A 25,226-nucleotide genomic window follows, 5' to 3' on the forward strand; every position below is an offset into this window, starting at 1 on the left:
AACACCTATATGGCTATTAGTACAGCCAGCTTATCTAAGATAAAGTACACATATAAATGGGTTATCGGCGTATTGACGCATTCAGTAATATCGATCATCGACAATAACGTTGTTCCGTGTTTTGTGAAAGAATTTCAAAGTGATTGTGACAATGGAAATTGAGAGTAAAGTGAATTTGGAGCTTAAGGCGCGGCCTACTGGTGGGTAGTTTTCAATATTTTTAAAGAAAGATCTTAGTAGGACTGTGACGACGGGTGTAATGTTAAGCAGGATCGAGAAGAGTGTGTATAGACCTGGGATAACTGGAACGGGAGTGAGTCGTGGGATGGATGGAAACTCTTCGGAAAATGCTCTCATGACCATCACGTGTGTACTTTTTGAATCCTAGTTACCGATTGCAACTGTCGATTGCACGTGCCTCGACTGCATGAAAAAAACCATTGACATGAGAACAATTCTGTTGGGGCTTTGATCCAAAACGGTTTCATGTAATGCGTGCAAATCAGTCATGCAGCTGCAACTGATTTAAGGCTGTCACTGCATAGGCAGTTACAATCGGCAACTAGCATTCAAAACGTACCTGGTAAGAGGTACCAGGTACGTAAGTCTCTTACCAGGTCTCTTACCAGGTATGGTTCCCAAAGGGAAAGAGTGGTCTGCCATATTTATTTAGGTAATTGTAAAATGAGTATACACTCTGAACCTTATGTATGCTGTCGTATTTACAATTACCTAGGGAAAAAAGGAGACGTAGTTGTTTTGTTCTGATCAAGACTAAATGTTAGTTCTTTCGCATTGCAATTTGACTTAAAAATGTAGGATTCATTCCAGTCACATCTACGCCCGAAACATTGTACCGTCATCGCATAACTTCAGGTAATACAGTTTTGAACTTTTCGAAGCCATCATCTACCGATATGCGACGACACTATGCGCCACTGTGACACACACATACACACCACGAATGAGTGTGCGTTGTTATTGTTAATTTTGATATATTTGCTCTAGAAAAGTTCGCAAAATTACAACCTTTGTGCATGTTCACATATCGACTCGACCGCGACGATGTAATTTTGGTCAAATCTCGGCTTTTTGGATGACACTAATTAGCCAAAAATATGTGAGTAATTTGATTTATGTAGAACAAATGTTGCTATCTTGAGATAACGCGATTCTTTGTTTTTATTACTTTTGTGCCTACTACCTATATGTCATTTATTTTAGACAGACGTTAATTTATTTGATAGCAATCTATCATTTTGCAATACACATTATATGCTGATGATGCACATTTTAGCAAATAAATATTCTTACTAAGTTGCATTTATAATGGTTTGGACACTCAATAATAGGGTAGTTGAATAATTTTTAAAAACTTACTCATAGCGCGCCCTATGGCCAAATGTAACTGAAATATTAATATTTCAGTAAAATACAAACTGAAACATATTTTATTTTGTATTTTTATGAACTTTTTGACATATGACCACCAAAACGCCTCAAACTGTCATGGCGAATCGTGTGACGTCATACGTTGCAAAACACAGTGCTGTTTGTTTTTGGTGGATGAAGCGTTCTTATAATTAAAGCAATAAAATGGATCACAAGTTTTACAAATATTGTATAGTGCCTCAGTGCGAAAGCTCGACTATTAAAACACCTGAAAAACTATTTATACATGTGCCTAGAAATGAACAAAGGCGAAAGTGGCTACAACTTGCAAGACGCGACGTGAATGTGGCTTTGGATTCAAAAATGTACTTTTGTGAGGATCATTTCGATGTAAGTTTTAACTTTTTTGCTATAAGTAATGTTCGTTAAATATATTAACGTAATAATAATAAGTAATATCTAAAAAAGATAGTTTTTTTCCGTTGAATGCAACTTGGATTTTTAGGTTAGAATACGAATGAGTATTTCTAACAAAAACTTTAATTAAGACTTTAAATTACAGTTGCCAAATGATATGGAAAATTACATGGAATATCATGTCATGGGATTTGTATCGCAAGTTCGGATGAAACCAGATATTTTACCTAGTAAATTTGATTGTCAACCAGATAGAAGAAAACGAGCAAGCAGTAGTTTGGAACGACCATGTGCTCTAAAAAGACAAAGGATGACTATAATAGCAGAGTGCTTAAATAAAACAGACAGCAGCATTGCCAAAACTACTCCAATTCAAGAAAAATCTCCAGTTATTAATGAAGGTAAATTCATGTTCTGTTACCAACTTATTTACAGACATTTTTAATGTGTATGTTGTACAGCACTGTAGTACATTATTTTGATCTATCTTATAAGGTTCAATATAAGCATAAATAATTGATATTGAGATTATTTAAAGTACTTAATTTATATACCTATATTTATTTTTAAAGTGTGTGCAATCTCACAATTTAAATATGCACCTACCCAACGTCTCCAAATCACCTGAAGGTTGACTAGTAGATAATCTTTAGGTATAAGTCTGCCTCTGTACAAATGTTCATGAAATTAAATAAATAAATAAAAACCTCTAAAACAATAAGTGTTTAACTATTAAATTTATCTGGAATAAATCCATTTTCATCATCTATTTCTTTTCAGATTTACAAAAAACTAGAAAAACAGAAGATTGCTTAAATAAAACAGTTGAGAGCAGCATTGCCAGCACTAGTTCAGTTCAAGGAGAATCTTCTGTTACAAATTCAGGTATTCTCATGTACCAACTCATTAGCTGACTATTTTAATATTTACAATAGTAGTACATCATTTTTTAATACTATATTTATGATGTATATTTCAATAAATATTTATATGGAACCACTATTATTTTTTTCAGATTCACACATGATCGGAGGAATTTTACAAGAACCTAAAAAAACAGCAAATAAATGTGTACAAGTATTGCTGACAAAGAAATACAGAAGCAAAGCTACTCAAACACAAAAGAAATCAGTGGACCAGGCAGCTTCACCACCTTCACCATTCAGATATAGCAAAAATGTTTCTACATCTCCATTTAAAGTTGAACATGTACAACCTAAACTATCACGACCATCTGGATCTGGAATATCAAAGAAGTTGTTATGGGAAGAAGATAACTCAGATAGTGATTTTTCTTTATGTAAGTCAACTGTGACTCATTCAGAATCTTCACCGTCTACAAAATCTACTTCAGGCGGCAGCGAAACAGTTAAACAGGAGAAAAAATCAATTGAAGCTGTACAAAATATAATTAATAAAATTAAAAATAAACCTAGGTTTTACATTGGAATACCCAAAAGCAGTTACTTTTTATTGGACATAATAAGTAAAGAAACCAATATTTCAATAGAAAATTTGATGTTATGTTTGAAAAAAATTCGCTTAGACACTAAAAATCAAGAACTAGCTGATGACTTTGCAATGACACCATCGAATGTTACCAAAATTTTTTTTAAACATGTGCTTACATTAGCAAGTGTGTTGCGTCCATTCATTGTGAACATAGATAAAGAATTAAATAGAAAAACCCTGCCCATGGCATTTAGGCATAAATATTATAACGTTAGCTGCATTATTGACTGTTTAGAAATTGAGGTGCAAAAGCCATCTAAGTCAGTCAACCAAGCATTAACTTGGTCTGAATATAAAAAAGCCAATACAATTAAATATTTAATATCTTGCACTCCAAATGGATTAGTGAACTACATATCGCAAGGATTTGGGGGCAGAACAACGGATACATGCTTGGTAGAATCGTGTGATTTTGTAAATACTTTAGAAAAAGGAATGGTTGTAATGGCAGACAGAGGGTTCAAACACATTGAACAGTTTTTATTAAAGTCTAGGGTTCAATTAGTTAGACCTCCAAGTGTACAATCGGGTGGAAAACTAAGTAAGGTTGAGGCTAAGCAAACGAAACAAATTGCTAGTTTAAGAATACATGTGGAACATGTGATACGGCGTTTGAGAGAATTTAATATGTTAAGACCACATGCATGTGTCAATACAAATCATGTAAAAATATTAGATGATATTATTACTATAGCATGTGCTTTAATTAATTTGCAAGATTCTCTAATTAAATAAAACTTCAAATGATGCCTTGTTTTATTTATTATAATTATTTTTATACAAAAAGTAACATGAATATTAAACCTAGTATATCCATTATTATATCAAAGTATAAACAAAACCTAGTTAGGAGTTGTTTATACTTTGATATAATAATGGATATACATTGTTTTGCCAAAATGGAACCAAATTGGTTTCTATAATATTTACAACAAATTTTTCATCATAATCAACATATAACATTTCAATTTTCTTGTTTTCACTAAATTTAGGATCAGCTACACAAAATATGCACTTTTTTAAATCAGCCAAGTACATCTGAATTTGGATTTGATAATAATCTTTCAGTAGTTTTCCCATCTTTTATATAATTCATAAAAGTTTTTGCACTTGTAGGGCACTTAATTTCTATTATGTATTCTTCACAGATACCATCTGGTGATCCAGCGATCATAGGATATTTTGAGTTCAATATTAGCCCACACGTTCTAATTGTTTTCTTTAACTTTCGTTGCAAAATTTGCCTCACCGAGTCTTCTAAAATCCTTCCTCTTCTCATTGCTGGTGTCTGGTATCTGTCCACCCATAATTGTTGATATTAATGTGCCATCTGGGGTCTTACAGCGACTTACTTCGAAAGCTCTAGATGCGGTTATTCGGCCATACCGCAGTTCATACCATAGTCTGCTTTTGTATTGATTTCTAGTTTCTTTTTCAACTTTTCTGATAGTAATATCTGGTATATTAACATTTTGAATAAATATTTCAGAACATTTTTCTTTAAATTTAAACACAAATTGATGCATTGAAACTAATGCTGTATCAGAAAGGTTTGAGTTGGGCTGATATTTTAATAATTCACAGTCCTCAATTTTTCTTTTACTTGCTTCGTGTAAATACTTTGCAAGCACACTCGAATTCGATGACAAACTAGGACAGCCCTTGGACATTTCTTTTGCAGTTATGCATTTAAGACTGGTACCAACTTGTGACAGTTTCGACTTTTTCCAATAACACTCAGTGGACGTGCATGATGGCTCTTCACTCCTGCGATGAATCCACATGACAAACGCTATGGCATGCTTGCAACCGCCATGGGAAGCTACGCAGTCATGGCACTCTAAGGAACAAATCAAGTCCTCTTCTTCGTCAATAACTAATGTCACTGTGTATAGTTTGGAGCGCACTTTATGCTCTGGACATATTTTACATTTTATGGTGCAAAGTTTTCCGTCACGTTTTAATTGCACGTAGCTAATTGCATCATCCCCGTATGATGCACGAGATGATCTGAAAAAGAAATTATGAGAAGTGTTTCTTACATGAGAATACACATACATAACCTATAAACAAAATTAATTTACATATTTATATTGTAACTTTTGTTGAATGGTTAAAAGTTTTATTATATTGCTGTACTGTTAAATACTTACAATGAAGTTTTGGTATTCCGGAATTCGGCAGAGCAAAAATTGGTATTATTTGCGAAAAACGCACCCAACATAATAACATCGACTTTGGGCAAGTTACTGCTAGTCGCTTTTAAAAACCCTGCTTCCATTGTCGTTACCAACAGTTTCTAGTATTAGTATAGTATAATTAAGTAAGAAAAACGAAAGAAAGTAAGAGAAACAAATAAAAACCACAATATTATTACGACCGTAATGATAATGAATATGTCAAGCTAATGTCAAGTTGTTTTGTATTGCAACATACGACGTCACGCGCTCTCATTGGCGTTCGTTGTCACGTGACTGAGGACTGTATTTTAGGAATTTTAAAGTTTAAAAATATTAAATAATCGTGATTTATTTATTCAATTTAATTAAATTTTAAGATTTTTAGATATTTAGCTACCATAAAAAACATAAATTTTCCAAATATTTTCTTACTGTCATCTACCCTATTCTCTATACACAAGCTGATATAATGTTCTTGGCCTAGCTACTGCACTGGAATTAAATATATAATATATAGAATATATAAGAAAAAAGGGTTATCTTAATGTCAAATTACTTTGGTTAAAGATTGCAGTAAAAAGATGTACTTCTTTAAATAAAGCTTTAAATCATTCATCCGTATTATCCTCGACAAAACAAACAATTTCTAAATAAAACTATGCGAGCTATTGACACACACGCAGATTTCTGTTAAAACGAAGCCAATGCATCATCGCCTATGAGAAAAGAGAATCTGCTTAAAGTGGCTAGCGAGCACTCTAAACTTTGCATATTCTATACACAGTATGCCTATCTGCATAGTTATGTATGTCTATGCGACAATTTCGGCTCATTTTCACTGTTCATCTCGATAAAGTTACACTCTACCGTGAGACAAGATAGTGAATCTTACACATACTTATAAAAGAAGTAAAACGTGGTTTATAGTGAAACTGTTTTTTAATGTGTTCGTATATATCGCACACCCAGAACAACACTGTATTATGTCGAAAAATCGCAAAACAGAGTTATCTATGTATTTGAATAGCCAAAAATTTGCTGCATATCCCACGAAGACAGGCATATTTATATTTACAAAAATACTTAAGAGGTGGCGTGCTAACTCTTTATTGGTGCCGACGCGTTGCCAGAATCATACCGCGAACACAAAACTATTTCCTGTTGCAACTTGTCCGCCTAGGGAACAGCACGCAGGTTCTCGACGCAACAGTAAATTAATTTGTGATAGTGAGGTGTTGTTGAATGTAGTGCTAAAACTACTCCGAGTTATTTCGTTTTAATTCAGTATTGGTGACTGTGTTTATACAACGTGTTTGACACTATTTCGAAATAATACCCTGTTGGTGATGAAGGTATGTTAATTTTTTTGTATTATTCGAAAATGGTTCAGTATTGTTCGTAAAAAGTGAAAATCAGTGAAATAATGCAGTATTGATGGTAGATTTAAATGATGACCTAATTTTGTTAAACAAATCATAATAAATATTTTATATACGCAGACTTGTTACTTATATAATAATTTAAAAGTAATATAATTCTAATTTGTTTTGTACCATATTTACAACTTGATAAAATACTTTTTTCGAAATAATGCACTGTTGTTGAATAAATCTAAATTGTCATTGTTATTTCGCAGATAATGAAGGAACGACGACTTTGACGAGGTGAATAGGAGAATTCAGTTGGGTTGGGCTGCATTTGGGAAGCTACGTCGAGTTCTAACATCATGACTTACGGAGCCGAAACGTGGACACTGATGGTACGGCTGGTCCACAAGTTTAAAGTCGCTCAGTGGGCTATGGAAAGAGCTATGCTCGGCATTTCTTTTAGGGATCGCATCAGAAATGAGGTAATCCGTCAGAGAACCAAGGTCATCGACATAGCCCACCGAATCAGCAAGCTGAAGTGGCAGTGGGCTGGCCATATTAGCCGAAGAACCGATAACCGTTGGGGTAAACGAGTCCTAGAGTGGAGACCACGCCTCGGCAAACGTAGTGTAGGACGTTCTCAGGCACGGTGGAGTGATGACTTGCGCAAGACGGCTGGCAGGAGCTGGATGCGAGAAGCCAAAAATCGATCTCAGTGGCGTGCACTTGGAGAGGCCTATGTCCAGCAGTGGACTGCGATAGGTTGATGATGAGATAATGAAGGGCCGATGTCTTTTATTATTGAAGAAGGCAATGGAAGTAACTACAGAAGAAACCACATCTTCTATTCAACAAGGCAGCGGGGAAAAAGAAACCGAAAATAAATCGTGTTCAGAATCGACTGCTGGTACCTACGTCAGCGGTGGCGGCATCAGTCGATGAAGTACACGATAGGGAGGTACCTGCTTCTTTTTTATCTGAACATAGCAAATGAAGAAGATTTTATAGACCTTGTGGTGACAAATGCAAGTTGAAATCATCATCATCATCATCATCTCAGCCATAGGACGTCCACTGCTGAACATAGGCCTCTCCCTTAGATCTCCACAGATACCTGTTGGAGGCGACCTGCATCCAACGTCTTCCGGCGACCTTTATAAGGTCGTCTGTCCACCTTGTTGATGGACGTCCTACGCTGCGCTTGCTAGTCCGTGGTCTCCACTCCAGCACTTTTCGACCCCATCGGCCATCCGCTCTGCGAGCAATATGGCCAGCCCATTGCCACTTCAACTTGCTAATCCGGTGGGCTATATCGGTGACTTTAGTTCGTCTACGGATCTCCTCATTTCGGATTCGATCACGTAGAGAAACACCGAGCATAGTAGAAATGCAAGACTAAAAGAGACAAGTTGGTACGACAAGACATTTTTAAACAGTTTTGGCAGTTGGGTAATTTAGAGAGGCAAAGAGTTTATTGATAATTACTGTCTTGTTTTAATATTTTATATGATTATTTCAGCGAAATTTGCCTTTTTTTTGTTTAATGATTATGAGAAGATTGTTCTGTTGTTTTTTATTTAAGTATTACATGTAACAAGTAATGGTTTATGTTTAAAATATATACCTACTGATTTTGTTAAAATTTCGTGTTTTATTTCATTTTTAATAGATCTTTTCCTGAAAACAAAACAAATATGCCTTTATTGTTCATTGAATCTTTACACAAAAACTGTAGAATAATAGTGCATTATTTCATAATTAATCAGTAAAAAAGACATAACTCGAAATAATACTTTTTCATTTCATTCTGTCAGTCCAAAACAGTGAAGTAAGTAAAAAAAGGCATTATTTTGGTTAATTAACGCATTTAGAATTTACTGCACTGTATAATCCTGACACCCATAGGATTCTTCACAGATAATGTGCAAGACATTCACAAAAACTGCGACGTAAAGTGAGATAACACTTTTTCGTCAATTCTGAAAAATAAGCTATTTTGACTTAGTGCAGTGTTGTTCTGGGCGTGCGATATGATATTTTTAACCGACATGAAAAGTGTCCGAGTGTGTGAAGTGATAAAAACTGTGTGAAAGAAATAACATCTGAAATGGCTGTCATCCTCCCTGTTATTAAAAAATCTAGTGTCCAATGGTGACGTGAAAATAATTCCGTTATCTTTTCGTGCTAAATTTATAACAAAAAAAACACTTAATTTTTTAAAGGCGAATGGCAGGCTTGTATGGGACTTTCGTACCGCTAATAAAATTTCGTGTTCTGGGATATTTTTAGGGTTCCGTAGCCAAAATGGCAAAAACGGAACCCTTATAGTTTCGTCATGTCCGTCTGTCCGTCTGTCCGTCTGTCCGTCTGTCACAGCCGATTTACTCGGAAACTATAAGTACTACAGTGATGAAATTTGATGGGAATATGTGTTGTATGAACCGCTACAAAAATATGACACTAAATAGTAAAAAAAAGAATTGGGGGTGGGGCCCCCCATACATGTAACTGAGGGATGAAATTTTTTTTTTCGATGTACATACCCGTGTGGGGTATCAATGGAAAGGTCTTTTAAAATGATATAAAGTTTTCTAAAAAACATTTTTCTTAAAGTGAACGGTTTTTGAGATATCAGCTCTCAAAGTCGTAAAAAGTATGTCCCCCCCCCTCTATTTTTATAACTACGGGGTATAAAATTCTAAAAAAAATAGAGGTGATGCATGCTAATTAACTCTTTCAACGATTTTTGGTTTGATCAAAGTATCTCTTATAGTTTTTGAGATAGGTTGATTTAACTGTAATTTACGGAACCCTTCGTGCACGAGTCCGACTCGCACTTGGCCGGTTTTTTTGTTTTAATTGATGGGTAATATGATAGACAAACCCTTTGTAAATTCTTAGATTTTTAGAACTTGGGAAGTAAAAGTTATAACCAGTTTTGTTTTTTAAGGTTATGTACCACAGTATACCCATGTAAGTTGTTTTAGCTAGGTACATAAACATTGTTATGGGTTATAATTGGTGGGTAATATGATAGACAAGCCCTTTGTAAATTCTTAGATTTTTAGAACTTGGGAATTAAAAGTTATAACCAGTTTTGTTTTTTAAGGTTATGTACTACACTACAGTGTACCCATGTATAGTTACCGGCACGGATATTGGGCTCTCGGCGGAAGAGTGGGGATTGCTTTGCGCACCCGTACGCATAAGGCAATAAGGCAGTAAATCGCTTCTGCGCAGGTGAAGGTCATGCGAGCCATGCCGATAACTAAAAGTGGTTTTAGCTAGGTACATAAACATTGTTATAGTAATGATAAAATAAATGTTCTACCTAGCTTGTCTCTTAATCTTGGGTGTGTTTTAGGTAGGTACGTACAATTAGGCAAATAGGTAGATAGATAGATAGATAAGGATCGTACCCACTCAGTAGAGTGCATTTAGGAGATACCTCTCCAGCAGGGGACTGCAACAGTTTGATAATGGTCAAGTTCGCGGGTTTCGAGTGTGGTATAATAAAACAACTTTGTTTTTGTAGGAATATACGTCTATTTTATTGTTCTTATAATTATTTAATCTATTCTTAGTATTATTTGGCAGTTCCATGCACCCTTGGAAAATGCAATGTCTTGCTGTTTCAGCCGCTCTTCTTATATTGGGCAACACAATATGTTGGGGTCTTTCTTCTGGTCCTTCTGGAACATTGAAGCTCAAATCTCGAGCTTGGCCCCAGCAAACTCCACAGACTTCATTCATGGATGACATCTGTAAATGAAATAAAAATTAAACACTAAGTTAAGACATAAATTGCGCCCATCATGACCAAGCGATAGAATAGTTCTTGACATACAATGATTGGTTTTCACCTTTGAGAAAACCTTTACCAAAAATATCTATGTTGTGTTAATATGAGTGAATAGGTTTATTGCTCACTGGAGTAGAGAAGGGCAAAGGTACAATGGAACCAGTATCCATTTGTTGTTAGTAAAGCCAATATCATGGCTGTCCCAGATTTAGCAACATATAATAGTATAAAAAAAAGTTTGCCCCACACTAGGAATTTCTCCTGTGTCGTGGGTACGTTTACAAACATAAAAACTCATGTGCAGAAATACCCAGACCCAGAACAACTACTTGCAGATCATTCAAATATTTGTTCCGTGCGGGGATCGAACCAGCGGCACACAGCGCAGCAGTCCAATTGCTCAGTCACAGGGCGAAGTGTTGTCAAAGTAAAAGTAGTTGCCTTCTGCATGACACATGTTTATAAGCTAATTACTATAAATATATTATTTAATATATTTTTTCAAATAATGTTAAGATTAGTTTTAGGTACATTCATATTATTTTAGTATGAAATCGTGTAGTTTATATGGTGAGTCTACTTTTTAACACGTAAAAGTTCTCACTTCGTAACTGGCACACTCGTACGCAAAATGTTATTTGAAAACTACTTACATCTCTAGGATATGTCCACAGCCGAATAGTATTGACGATATCTTCACTCTCATCGGATAAAGCGTGCCTTCGTATTCGCGACAAGCGAACGTTGCAATTGATGCATTGCAAACTCGTCATTTTAAAGCACGTACACACACACACAACACAAGTAATAAGGCGTCCTTTCGCGAAAGTACTATCAACAGATAGAGTACGAAGGAGCAGTTCCTCGACTCAACGTAAAAATGACCAGATAATTTGCTTAAATTGCTCAGATGCAGTAACAAACCACAATCCAAAACAACAGCAAAGAACTGGGGCCCGATTCTCCTAATTTTACTTAAGCAACATTCGATTGACGTTCGACTCGATTCGACTGAGATCCGATCCCGACTCGATTACGATTGAAGCGTATGTGGCATTCCGCTAATTTTTTCTTTGAAATAAACGTTTTTATCCTTTTCTGTCATTCAATAATGAATCATTTTGTCTGCAAATGATTTACGATTGCAAAATGATTGTACAGCAAACTACCGTATAGACCAAAATTACCAAAATAGCAGACCAATCGCACACCAATCAAATGTCAATCGAATACGATTGGTCTTTTATTAGTAGCAGAATGCCAGATATGGTCAAAACTGCTATTGCGATCATATTGCGATTCGATTTCTATTCGATTTTGACATTATTAATTTAGGAGAATCGGGCCCCTGAACAGACACTGACAGACAGAGACTAGACTCTGAAAGATATCCGTTACCTGTCAATAAAATAATTGGGGATTCTCGCCACAGAGTGTTTCTGGTAGCACGTGTGTCTAGGATTTTTGTTTATTTTGAGCGTTTAAGTGACTTTTTGTGACTTGTTTTCGTTTTTGTGTGTTGTCCTTGTGTTCGTTTTTGTGTGTGAACGTTTTCCGTCTAGTCAAGTAAGTTTTTAACTAGATATGGATCGCAATAAACCGCCAGACCCTGATCCACCTGACATCTCTTTTGCTCCGCCATCTCCCAACTATCCACTTTCCCAATTCGCAGATGTTGCTTGCAGCATCGCGGAGTCCCAGATCCCGTCCCATTCTGAATACCAATCCTCCCCTCAGCAGAACGGTAGGAAACGTTCTGGTGATGATAATAATGCGTCGAACCATGTACCGACTAAACAGCAGAGAAACCAAATTGGTCGCAGTAGATACTCTGCCACTGATAAAGCTCCGTTCATCGTCCATGTCTCACGCTTGGAGTCTCAGCCTAATGCGGGTACCACATTACACCCAGTTACTTTTGGCATGTTCCTGGTGAACCACAATATCGCTAATATTGTACGTGATGGCGTCAAAAATGGAGCACATCTTTTTCAACTGCTCCATAAACACCCCATCCTTCGACCTATACAACCGCCTCATTGAATTAAAGATTCCTGTACCAATTAACTTCCCTTCCCTTTTAACACATTCCTCTCCAGAACTGTTCCATACCCTATTAATTTACATCCTCCAAAATAATATTAAAGTGTAGACTTTGACCAATTTTGGTCACTGTCTATGTGGTTGTGGCAATATTTTAATGTATATATGTTTTTTTTGTGTACTAACAATTTATCAATTTTTATTTATGTGTTTGTTTCAGTGCCGTCTTACTAACTCGACAAGTTCCACAATCAGTGAAAGAACGCATTTTTCTTAAAGTTCACTATAATTTTTTTTTTTTTAATTATTATTATTATTTTTTAATATACCTACTTGCTTCTCATATCACTTGTCAGTGGCAGAATCGTCGACGTCGACATCGACGGCATCGTTTGCCAGAAGCAAAAATAGAATAGAATAGAATAAAATAATTACCAATACAAAATAAAAACATTGATGGTGAAAATAATTTATATAATTAAATTGTTAATTATTAAGATAGTATGCAATAATTATTCATTTTAAGGTATAATATGTAATTGGTTAATTATATTTACTGTTATTTCTATGTTTAAATAATTATTTATCATTTCGAGCCTCGTGATATTTTACAAATGGCAACTTCTAAAAACAGAACTACGTTTAGTAGCGTTTAGTTTAAGATTATATTACGTTTAATTACTTGAATCTTTTAATTGGTATAATTAATTAATCCGGAGTTCTAAAAATACTACACTGACATGAAAATAAATGACTTAGTTGCCTTAATAATTAGTACAAATTCTATAACTAAACAACGACAAAAATATGCGGTACGAAATCTGCCATTCTCCTTTAGAGATGATATAAATATGACATTTTTAAAACTTATTCGAACAAAAAATTTACATTATGTTCGGCTATAAAATTCGTCGGCAATTAGCAACATCAAATATGAAAAACAAAATTGAAACTGTAATAACTATAAGATCAAAACTATAAGTGAAAACAGTGCTCAATAGTGACAGCAGTTTCCCGCCAAGACGCCATATTGAATTGTCTATGGTTATGTTCGGAAACTGTCAAAGATAAGGATGTACAACGAAGCGTTTGAATACGATCGTAAGTTTAGGATAGTATTTTGATTGGAACTGAACTGTCAAGTCAACGCGACTAACTTTAGACCTAAGTATCACTACATGATATGCTTATTTACAAAAATACTTAGGTCTTGGGTCTTTAAAAAATACTTGACCTGCGAAAGAATCGGTGTTGCATTACAACTGAAAGAAACTACAATTCATTACAGATACGACCTTATACAAAGGTAGATAAAGACTCTTATTCACTGGCAACCTTAATTGACTAAAACTAACAAACGCTAGTTTTATCTTAATAAAATTCGTTATCATTAATTTAAGCCCATGGAAGTTGTAATAACAGATCCTTATCGCACTACATTTGCGCATTGCAGATTTTTACGTGTTAATATAGTAAATATTAGGGACGGTCCCCGCCTACATTTATCGATTTATACATCACAACAGAACGTGTAGTGACCTACCTCGTACATGACGTTATATCTGTCTTAGAAAATGAATGGAAGTTGATGAATAAAGCCCAAAAAAGCTTGACCTTTCATCCCCCCCTTCAATTCCAAACTGCCACAAATATTTTACGGGTGTCTTGGCAAACATCCCCTTATTCCGAGTATATATGAATTATTTGAAAGAATTACTTAATACCGGTGGTAGCGTATCACCTATATTAACAACTGAATCATTTCAACAGCTGAAGATGATACATCAACATACGACGAGGAGGCAGCAGTCGAGGCAGCTGCAGCGTTCGCCCGCGCATGCGCACCTGACACGCAGCGCCTGCTCGCGCCCAACAACGCGAGGCAGCCGTACGAGAGGAGACCGCGCATCGACAACCATGACCAGTGAGTACCTAGACTCCTAGATATAGGAATATTGCAGTTGATGTCATCGGTGTGTTGTGAACCGTAATAATATCCATCATAATGGAGAAGCATGAATATCGTATTAGATGCAAAATTGCAATTAGTAGAGGGTAAAAATTGATTTTATCGTCTATATACGAAAACAAAAAGTTTATAAATAAATAGAAACCAGATATTGCGAGGGTTATTACTAAGTAGGTACTTTAAATAGTTTTTATATTTTAAACAACAAGAAAAACTGAGGTTTCGAAGTTTTTATTTTGTACTACGAAGAAGATTCTGCATCTTCAACAATCAAGGTAAGTCTTTAGGCGATATTCCACCACTGTGATGCACACAAATGTTTCTTCCGGTCTACTCGTACTAGCAAACAGTAACAAATTGCGTGCGAATTTTCTAAACTGCAGCCTTACTCACCCGACAAGCGCCTACCAATTTTGGTAGAATCCCATCATTTCATAGCAATGTTATTTACCTGAAAACGAGCTTTCAAAGAACATATTGTTTTTATGAAGTAGTAAGTAATAATGTATCACTTGTAGCAGTTTTGATACACACAATAGTTTGCGTCAATCCACCCACTGAACAACAACAATGAGTAACAACCATATTTGAAGAAGCTTAAAATATTCTACGAAACTATTTCTATATAGTAATAGATACCCACGTGCTTTGTTCTAGTGTATTATCAAAGTATGACTAACTGATGTATTTTGAGACGAAACGGTGAAGTTTATGACCTAGCTTAACGCTATTTCCACTGCAGGTGTGAGTAGGTAGTTCCATATTTAAAGCTTGTTGTAGTTATTTACGTAAATTTATGAAAAATAAATTGTAATCGATAAGTTCAGAAGAAAGAACTATAGGATAGGTAATGTAGTTTTTATCTGACTTTATACCTATTATGTTTTAATAAGAGTACCTACCATGGAGTTTCTTGCCCGTTCTTCTCCATAGGAAGCTACGTTTGGAATGGGCAACTAGAATCAAACTTATTTATAATTTTTGGCGTTCATAAGTGCTTGTAAAGGCCTAAATTAAATGAATGATTTGATTGATTGATTGACTTCATAATAAATAAAAAAAAATACATTGCGCTCTAAGTTAACTATCCTTACAGACAATGTAACTACATGAACCTTTAGAATAGATGCAATACAATAAACATCAAAACAACTATTGACGTATTTTATTCTTGTTCTTATCGCGTCAATATTGCAATTGAATGTTTATTGAATAGTATACTTACAATAAGTTGACAATAACATGGTGATCACGAAGAAGGATTTAGCACGAGGATGACCTATAGTTCTATACTAATATTATGAAGCTGAAGAATGTGGTTGTCAAAAACAAAACAGAAGCAGGACTGATTCGGAAAATTCTTTCATTGTTGTTCCATTTATCGAGGAAAGCTATAGGCTACTTTATATCCGTGTGCGTCGAGAAGTTTTATTTAGGTACATATAATTTAAATGTGGCTGATACAATCAAATCAAATCAAATCAAATCAAAACGTTTATTCGCGTTCGTGACGCACACACAAAAACGAATACATATAAAAGCTCACAAAAATAAAACAAAACAGGAATGAAAACGAAAAAAAAAAGAGAATGGGAAAAGGAAAATATGCGTCACGATCACGCGAAATGGCCCTCGCTCAGCATATGCAGCGACCCTATGCGAGACAATAATGCAATCACTTGCTTATGTATAAGACATTTTAATTTGTCCTTCAAAGCGCACCTGCATGTAATGTTTTGATTTTAACATGCTATCTTACCTACTTCATTTAAAAAAATGTATTTGAGGCATACAATTTGTATGCATCATGTATAATTATAATTTCAGATATTTATTTCGCCACCACAAGTTTAAAAACTTGGTATAAATACGTTTAAAAAATTAAATATCTCTTAGATAGGTAAGTTCATACAAACTAAGTTTCAATTATGACTTAACTAAGCAGATAATTTTTTAGATAACCAGAAGTAATAAAACCTGCCCTTCTGCCTAGCGTGACAATGATAAACAATGACTTATAAAAATATCTAGATTTTTGATAAGCTAAACAAAACCTTAATTAGCATACGTTTTATGTTTTTGACCTAGATCCTGTCGTAACAATGGTAGTCTTTGATTTTATCTTATTTACTAGCTACCAAGGGGATAGCCTTGGATATCATGGGATTGTTATAGAGAAAATGCATAGAGTACATTAGTATAAGGCTTTAGTAGACGTTTATATTGTCAATATATACATACTTAGGAATGGAGATTGCAGCTGGAATGTTTTTGCTAACTGTTCTCCGGGGTTACACTCTCGTTTTGATTGAACTGCCCCGATAAATGAGCTATCTATCACGGACATATTTTTTTTAACCTTATCTCCTGAGCAAAGACTATAAAACCTTATGGTCCTGAGACATTGATGTGCTAAATAAATAAGTGCAAAACGCAAGGTATTTACATAATTTTATTTCAATTCAAAAGTCACGCACTTTGTATCGATAGATATTAGAATGTTTATGCTAAGTAAATCAATGTGTTTTTATTTGTTTTGATGAAGCAGCAAATTCTGTCTAAAAGGCCGTCTATGACCAAAATATTTTTGAACTTATATTCTTCTTCCTGCTCCAAACACTGCAAACTAAGCTATCGGCTGCTAGTTGGCTGACAGTTTGTTTTCAAGTAACTTCCAATCAAACTTTTGTCGGTCTGATACCGGCCTAATACCTTATCTTTGTAATATGTATGTATAACTCCATTCATACGGGGCTTATATCTTTAACCAACTACCACCCGTAAGCAAAACGAATCTTATTTTATAGGAATCGGGCACGAACCAAAATCACGTGACATTTATTTACAACCTACAAAACCAAAAATAATTCACCTCTAACTAAACATTTAAACACCATTGTCCTACATAATTTTGAACACCTAAAGCTTAGTACAAACACGTCAAAGTGTTCAAACAATGCTATCTTGACGTTTGCTACTAGAATAGCCGCAGTGTGTCGCCACCCTTATCAGCTGTCAGCTGTCAAGTTTGACACGTGACAGCTGGGATGGTGTTGTTTCAAAACAGGAAGTAAAGTGATCGATGGAAGTGTGTATTGTCATTATGGAAATTGTGGGTTCCTTTTTTCCCCCGAAGTAAAAAGAGATGTTATGGAGATCCTTAATACTTTTTTGACCCTGGCGCAAAAACCCCCCGGTGTTAAGTTTGGTTCTTAAACAGATGATCCGATCTAGGTTTTGTTTTTAGAAGAAACTTACTTTTTCAGGGGGGTGGTTCTAGGACGAATTTCATTAAAATCGGCATTTTCAATCTAGGTTTATCCATGTGCAGGAAGTGTTTACCTCGGTGCAACCCCCCTGCAGATGAAACCCCCAGAGAATAGCTAGCAATATAGATCTAGTAAGCATCTCGATTCAATAATTAGTTGGTACAGTACACACAAAAAATACATGAACTTCTTTTTGATTACATTACTGAATAGTGTACAGATCTTCTATAAAAATCAACATAAAAAAAAACACAAACCCGAGTGAAACCACACAAAACACATAGTATACCACACTAAGTGACATGGTTGCAGCGAGTGATCTCACACGGCGCAGTGCACACGTAACGCATTTAATAGATTAAAGGTTTTATGTCTTCCATTACGTCTAGTGGCCACTAAGCCTTAGTTCACGCCGTGCGCAACATTCTAAGGAACTCTTCGAAATGTTTTTTTATTATTATGAAGTAGATTATTATCATCATTGAATGAAATCTTCATTATTTATACAATTTACTAATATATTAGTAATTTTATATACAAATTAATGTAAATAATATTAATTATCCACTATGCAATAAACAAACATGTAAATATAATCCTACTTAATTGAAAAGTCTAAATAAATGTCAATGTCTTTCCAGTCAAATGTTAACATTTAAAATATTATCTAATGTCCGCAATTCCATTAGTCAGCAAAACATTTAGTGTGTTCAAAAAACAGTATTATATTAAACGCTGTTTTTTTTTTCAAAATAAACTCTTATAAATATTACTCTTATTCGCAGTCGAGTAAAAAGTTACCTGGGCAAACATGACCTAATAAGTAGGTTAAGATAGACCAGATTACTAATCACTTATAGATAAATAGTAATTACTAATTAGTGACTAATATTATTACAGATGTAATATTATGTATATATAAAACGGATAGTCTAGGATAAATCATTAGTCACTACAGGTCATGCGATATGATGCAATGTACAAGTTTGTTTTACCAGATGTTTCATTTTAAAGAAAACATTAATGTTCACATAAATTGCTATAAAAAAGTAGCTTGAAACTATAATAGTTGTGACAGTTACCTGAAAATGGAAAAATTACATGAATAAGACGCTTTCTGAAACTTCTGAAAATCGTTAACTATGGGAACTATCTTTCCTACTTCATATCCTACTATACTATAAACGCCAAAGTTTATATATATGAATGTTTGTTCCTCTTCCACGCAAAAACTACTCGTTTTATCTTGGTGAAACTTGTCTTTTAGGTATGTCAGAACAACATACAGACTATTTTTTATCCACATGCGGGAAGGAGTTTTCTCGAGACGCATATAAAACCACGGGCGTAAGCAAGTTTTATATATGACGTCAATCACGCATGAAATCTAATACAAAATACTTAGATATCAGCATGCTAGACTTTTTTCTTTCTCCATTAAATGACGAAAACTCATCATATGACGTTAGAAACCGACCCACTGACTCCATTATTAGATTGGATTACAGGATTGTGTCATCTTCAACGTCCCCACTTAGAGTCACACACTGCAAACTTTTAGTCGGCCGACAATTGGTTCGTACTCATAAATCACACATAACAAAGATCAGGTATTTGGTCGGTATCAGGCCGACTAACAACTGACTGCGGGATTGTTCGAAAGAGTTATCACAGCCCTAGTACATAAAAGGCTTAAGAAGGAACATGATGGGTTTTAGTCAGTAAGAGTTTGACACTCCCGCACACTGCTAACCCATAGCGGGAGGGGTCTTGTGACGATTTCCCATAACAAAAGGCCGACTAAAAACGTTAAAAACTTTTTAACACGATTTTCTTGTTAATAAATATTTTTTCCAATTATCGGTCAACTGTCGGCCGACTGTTTAGTCTACGGTTTGCAGTGTCCTCTTATGGGGACTTTCCTTAATGGATAATACTGTCATGCTATACACTCGCGAGCACTGAAACTGGGTCACTCACTAAAATCTTAATACGTTTGGAATTATTAATGTTCCGTAAGTGTAGTGGAAACCGTTTCGTGTTTGTGGTTTTTTTTTTCTACTTATTATTTATTTTAAGCTTTTGTGTGTACTGATAATGATAAGTTGTTTAAACAACATTTTTAAATAGAACTTATCTTTATTTGTGTGTGTTCTGATTGTCATTTATATTTCAGTCGTACATTTTGTACAAATATTTTTATGGGTTTTATTTATTTCCTCAAAAAGTCACACTGAGCATTTTTTATCAGAAACATAATTCCTCTAGCTACTTTAGTGACATAAAGAACTGTCTGACCCAAATTTTCTGATCTCAAGTGTTCGTATCATATTTCATGATTTGGTCACTTTACATAAAAGTCACACGTCTTCAATGTGGGTAGCAATTTCAGAAGTTTACGCCATTTTATATTAGCATTTATCTGCAGTAAAAAGAACCTCAGAACTACAGTAAAACCAGTTCATTAAATAATCTATAGTTCCTCTACTACAAAGTCAAAAACTCCAACAGAACCAAACACAGATCTAAAATGAGTGGAAAGTGCACACAGAGTTGGGTGCGCTCGTTAATTCGTAATGTGCTGTGGTGGCTCTGCGCTTAATTATCGCTCTTTGGTCGCAGTGAGCTGCTTCTATAATTCAATGCTGGAAGTCGGAAACTGTTTTGTGAGCGCAAAGGGGATGTGGTTGGGAGTTAGTTTAAGTGAAAACAGATGCGATTTAAAGTTGTATTAATGTTTGGAGGGGAGTTTGTTTTCGTAAACTGGTGTAATATCGTCAAAGCACATCTAATCGTACAGCAGTGTTCCTTTTAGATGTTGTCCAACAGTTTATTTTTCCTTTTTGCCAATTTTGAATCAATTATCTTACCAAATGTGACTAATATTATCTTGCCAAGCCAGCTTTAACTTAACAAGACGATCAATACCAGGTAGGTACGTAACTAAATTCACGCGGGCAACACCTGGACATAAATCGTCCAGGTGTTTTAAAATGATAGCCTTTAATCTGCTCATTGACGTCAAAGTGAATGTCAAATTAACGTCGAAAAGCATTGTCGATATGAAAGAATAATATTTTCACTTACTCTCCGTATTTGAAAAGGTCTGGTTTCTGTCATAAGTTGCAACGCGTCCCACAATACAGAGTGAAATGGCATCGCTAAACAATCGCTGGCAATACGACGACACACGTAACATACGTTAAAAGGTCAATTTTAAATGTGTTTATTTTTGTGGGAAAAGTTTTTCTTTTTTATTATTAAGTGTAAAACAATGGGAACTTTTACAAATAAAACTCTTAAAAACTCAAAGTCATTTACTCAACCTTTTTTGCAAAACATCACATTTTGAAATTCATCACAGAATATTTTTCATCGTCATCATTACAGTTGAGATTGCTTACGAATTTTATAGCTAAGTATACAACCTGATTCATATTATACTTCTGCTCACACCAGCAAATCATGACCTAAATACACATGACATATTATTTTTAGCCCAACACCCTTCAATAGAATTAAATCTTAATGAGTTGACATGTCAACGTCATTCCAACACTTTCTCTAAAAGGGATATAGCCTGTCAAACGTCCATGCACTGCACACGAGTAGCCTGACAAGCCAGCGGATATTAAGTCCCTGGACATAACCTACTTACTGGAAAACAGGTGCCTTTTGTTCAGAAAAACAAAGGACTGTTGCGCCTTTTATCCTTGTTTTAAATGTCGGTTGGTGAAAACAGGTTTTTGTAAACACAATGCTTGAAAAAATAGCTTATGTTCCTACTGAAATTCGAAACTGGCAGCGTTTTCACACTAGTGGATTTTCCCAGTCAGTCCGAGCGAATTGTTAGTTGCCCCAGCTAATAATTGACGAATAGCGGTTCAAACAATGGCACGTAAAACCGCACGATAAGTTTTGTCGCTTGGATTGTGTCGTGCGTATAAAAATCGAGTGGAAAATCCACTGTGAAGTTGCACTGAAGCATTTTGTTAGGTGTGCGTTTTGATGTAGAAATACACATATTTCTGGACTTCTTATTGCATTCGATATTCAATATCGGGCCATACGCGAATGTAATCAAAAGGACTTGGTACATAACATTACTGAGTCACATATATTGCAGTTTTCGATCCAATATCGGATTGTGTAAAACCGTCACGTCCTTTCTGATAAAGGAGACGCTATGCGTTTGTGAAAATATTTTCCATTTTTTGATTTTATTCGTACTATCAATGTTTGTATGCGTTATTTGAGAATTTCGGTAATCTGTATTACTATAAACAATCAAACGAAAAAATATGAGGCGTTCAATTTGGAAAATTAGTAATTAAGTTTTTATTCGATTTAATTTACATGAATTTTACATGCATCAATCGTAATTTGGCAGGCTAGGACTTCGTTTTTGTTTAAACTACAGTTTACTTACATCAAATCATCGATCCATCGTAAATCTGTACTTTCTGCATTCCATATTCAATTAATTATCAGATCATTGAAATCACGGTACTGTTCGTGCTGGGCATGACAGAAAATAATAAACGGCCATTTAACAAAAAAACAAGCAATAGAGAATAAATAATCTGATGCAATTTTCCTTTAATTTACAATCATTGTTTTGACGTAATGTGGTTCAATATTTCTATCATTCATGACAGATTTACTAATGATCGTGCAAAACCTGACTTTCAAATGTTTATTCAGATATCTTTTGTTTTGTCTTTAATTTATTGCGTGGCCTACCGATTATTGTCGACGGGATAATAGTGATAAGTTAATAGTTAGGCTTATTAAGGAAAAAACAGATTAAGAGGTTTATCCCACAAGGTACTGCTTAATGTGATTACCGGTTTTTGTGAATGTCATTTGTTTCAAGAATAAGGTCTTATTTTATTTATAAAGAACTACTGAAGAAACGCGACTTAATCTCATTATTAAATATGAGCATAAATATAAATATTGAATGCTTAAAGCAGCATTAAAAACAGTGTAATTGTCATGTGACATTTGAAACTTAGTTTCATGTAACGACTGCATACGAAATACATCTCTATTTGGTTTACAATATGTAGTTTCAATGTAGCTAATATTATTAACTTGCGATATTTTTGCTTTTTTACACTTAGTTACACACTTAAATATCATAATAAATTATGAGATAGGATTTTATATGGCTTAATTTCATTTTTAAAAACTTCCCTTAAATTACAGCCCTAAGCTATGTTTCATAGTTGCTTCTACAACGGCTAAAATAAGCCGATGTGCGTTATTCTTCTTACGTAAAACTGTTTAAATATTCAAACACTTAATAAAACTACTAGCTAAGTAAATACCAAATTCTAACAAAAAGTATGTGTTGACAAAACAATCAAAATGAAGTACGCATAGCATTTAAATATCGATGACGCGTGACGTAGGTGAGTCGGTCGTCCGACCAGTCGCCCGATCGATCCGATCACCCGCCCGAGCGGTGGGCGGGCGCGACCAACCCTGCCTTACTTCCATCCCTTAACGACAATGTTACCAGCTCATTGTTCGCCAATAAACAAGGAAACAATAATTAATCAAGATTAATTATCGCGACGGATTTAAGGAAAACTTTGAACAGCTTTCAGTTTTTCTTGGTATGTCGCCTTGAACATTTGCCGTTCGGGTAAATGTTTGATTCAGCGCTTTAGTTCTTGTAATTTAGCAGTTTTTTGGTCAAGGTTTTAAATGCAATTTGGGTCGCAGTTAATTTAAAAATTGTCGTGTTCAATACGTAGTAATTGTACCTAATTTTGAACAATGCATAATGTACTGACTAACTAAAATACCAACGGAAATCCTTAACCTTATTCATTTTCTCGTTAAACAAACTAGTAAAACTATCCACTCACGTTGACGTTGAAAAACACGAATTTTCCGAACGGAGAACACATAAATTACCCAAATTATCTGGTAATTTACCCCGTGGGGCGTCGCGGCGCGCATCTCGGGGACCGTGCGCCCCCTTCCTTCAGTTACGCCGCGGTCGCCGAGCCGAGCACACGTACGCTCGCGCCACAACCTTGTATAAACAACACAGTTTCATGTTTAACACTGTAATCGACTATCCAGTGAATGTGAAGTGTAATAAGTGGTCATTATTCAATGCAGCATTCTAGAAACGTTTGTTATAACACCGTGTAATCCCACAATTGATTGCTTAGATGTCACCTCAACGTTGGTATCAAGAAAAATGTTTCAGACGTTACTCGTTTAGTGAATATTGCTTAGGATGTGGGTAGTGTTTTAATATTGCAGAAGGTTGCTACTGAACCGAATTCTTTTATCGAAAGCGAAGTAGAACTTAATGTATCTGTCGGGTATTTTATTATTGATGTCAACTGCGATAACGATGTACACGAAACAGTTAATTCATAAGTTATGAAAACAATTTTAATTAACGGCTTCAATAAAAGTGGAGGTATAACAGTGTGTGGTTCATATAACGTGTACTTTCGAGTAATTACACAATGAGAACGAGTGTCGAGTACTCATAATGTCCATTTTTAGTATGTTTTTATTGTTGCATGTGCAAGTGTTGCACATACTACGGGCCAGTGTTGTGAAATTGCCAGTGTTACACTCGTTATGAAACAATCGCATAATATTCAAACAATCACATCCGTTCAAGTTTATTGTAATAAACGTTACATTTTGTACTGAAACGTCGTGTCAATGTAACAGGATTAAAATGTATGGATGTTACACACTGTAAAAGGAAAACCGTAAAGGATAAAGTTTTAATGAACTGCTTACATAGTATGTGTCAGCTGTACTGAATTTAATTTGCGACAAAGCAGTTTTAAATGGTTTCTTAAATTTATCAATTGTTTTACAATATGGTAGCAGGATTGAGAAAATATAATAAAGCAATCAGGCCATATTTAATGTAGAACCTTCAAAAAGCTACGATTTTTACAAATAACCTCACTTATCAGTCATACTACACGGTTCTGTTACTCAATTTGTTCTAGACCAAAATGTGGTTCCATAATTAATTTCAAAACGACCATCAATCACAAATTCTATGCCTGGCTTGTACACCGTGAAGGTTGACTTCCAATATTCAAAAATAGATTGAATAACACCAGTACTAATAGGTTCCTACCTGTCTTGCGATATCGAAAGCTTTTGAATATTTGAATATTTCAGTCACTTCTTACTCCGAATTAAAATATATTTTTTTCGCACCAATTTAGGAACGTCTTTGGCACGCTATCACATTATGGTAACTATTGCATCCTACAT

The 25,226-nt window shown here is 35.0% G+C and overlaps 2 protein-coding genes, 1 long non-coding RNA gene and 1 pseudogene across 5 annotated transcripts in view; 2 read left to right on the top strand and 2 right to left on the bottom strand.

The window, feature by feature from the left end:
* LOC124631877 (protein GDAP2 homolog) overlaps positions 1-25,226 on the top strand; it is a 119,941-nt gene that overhangs the window by 64,814 nt on the left and 29,901 nt on the right. For both annotated transcript variants that reach the window (XM_047166513.1, XM_047166512.1), the window contains exon 7: positions 14,484-14,637. In XM_047166513.1, the coding sequence (XP_047022469.1) occupies positions 14,484-14,637 (154 nt within the window). The remainder of the gene's footprint in view (positions 1-14,483; positions 14,638-25,226) is intronic.
* LOC124631875 lies at positions 1,372-4,068 on the top strand. Of its 2 annotated transcripts, none has more exons than XM_047166510.1 (4): positions 1,372-1,782; positions 1,955-2,210; positions 2,590-2,694; positions 2,825-4,068. In XM_047166510.1, exons 1-4 carry the CDS (start codon positions 1,597-1,599, stop codon positions 4,054-4,056), a joined length of 1,779 nt encoding a protein of 592 aa, XP_047022466.1. In that variant the 5' UTR covers positions 1,372-1,596; the 3' UTR covers positions 4,057-4,068. The 2 variants fall into 2 exon arrangements, with proteins under 2 accessions (XP_047022466.1, XP_047022467.1); XM_047166511.1 differs by having other exon boundaries at positions 1,646-1,782; positions 2,061-2,210.
* On the bottom strand, positions 4,206-5,703 carry LOC124631878 (annotated as a pseudogene).
* Positions 10,391-11,459, bottom strand: LOC124631879. The gene is made up of 2 exons (XR_006984552.1): positions 11,324-11,459; positions 10,391-10,630 (listed from the first exon to the last, which is right to left on the bottom strand). It is a non-coding gene; the product is annotated as an uncharacterized LOC124631879 (long non-coding RNA).

The sequence above is a fragment of the Helicoverpa zea genome, chromosome 7 (genome assembly GCF_022581195.2).
Source record: "Helicoverpa zea isolate HzStark_Cry1AcR chromosome 7, ilHelZeax1.1, whole genome shotgun sequence".
In the NCBI taxonomy this organism is placed as follows: Eukaryota; Metazoa; Arthropoda; class Insecta; order Lepidoptera; family Noctuidae; genus Helicoverpa; species Helicoverpa zea.

Coding starts and splice junctions, on each gene's coding strand:
- LOC124631875 (XM_047166510.1), top strand. CDS start 1,597: ATGGATCACAAGTTTTACAAATATTGTATAGTGCCTCAGTGCGAAAGC. Junction 1,783..1,954: donor TTTGTGAGGATCATTTCGAT/GTAAGTTTTAAC, acceptor TTTAAATTACAG/TTGCCAAATGATATGGAAAA. Junction 2,695..2,824: donor ATCTTCTGTTACAAATTCAG/GTATTCTCATGT, acceptor TATTTTTTTCAG/ATTCACACATGATCGGAGGA.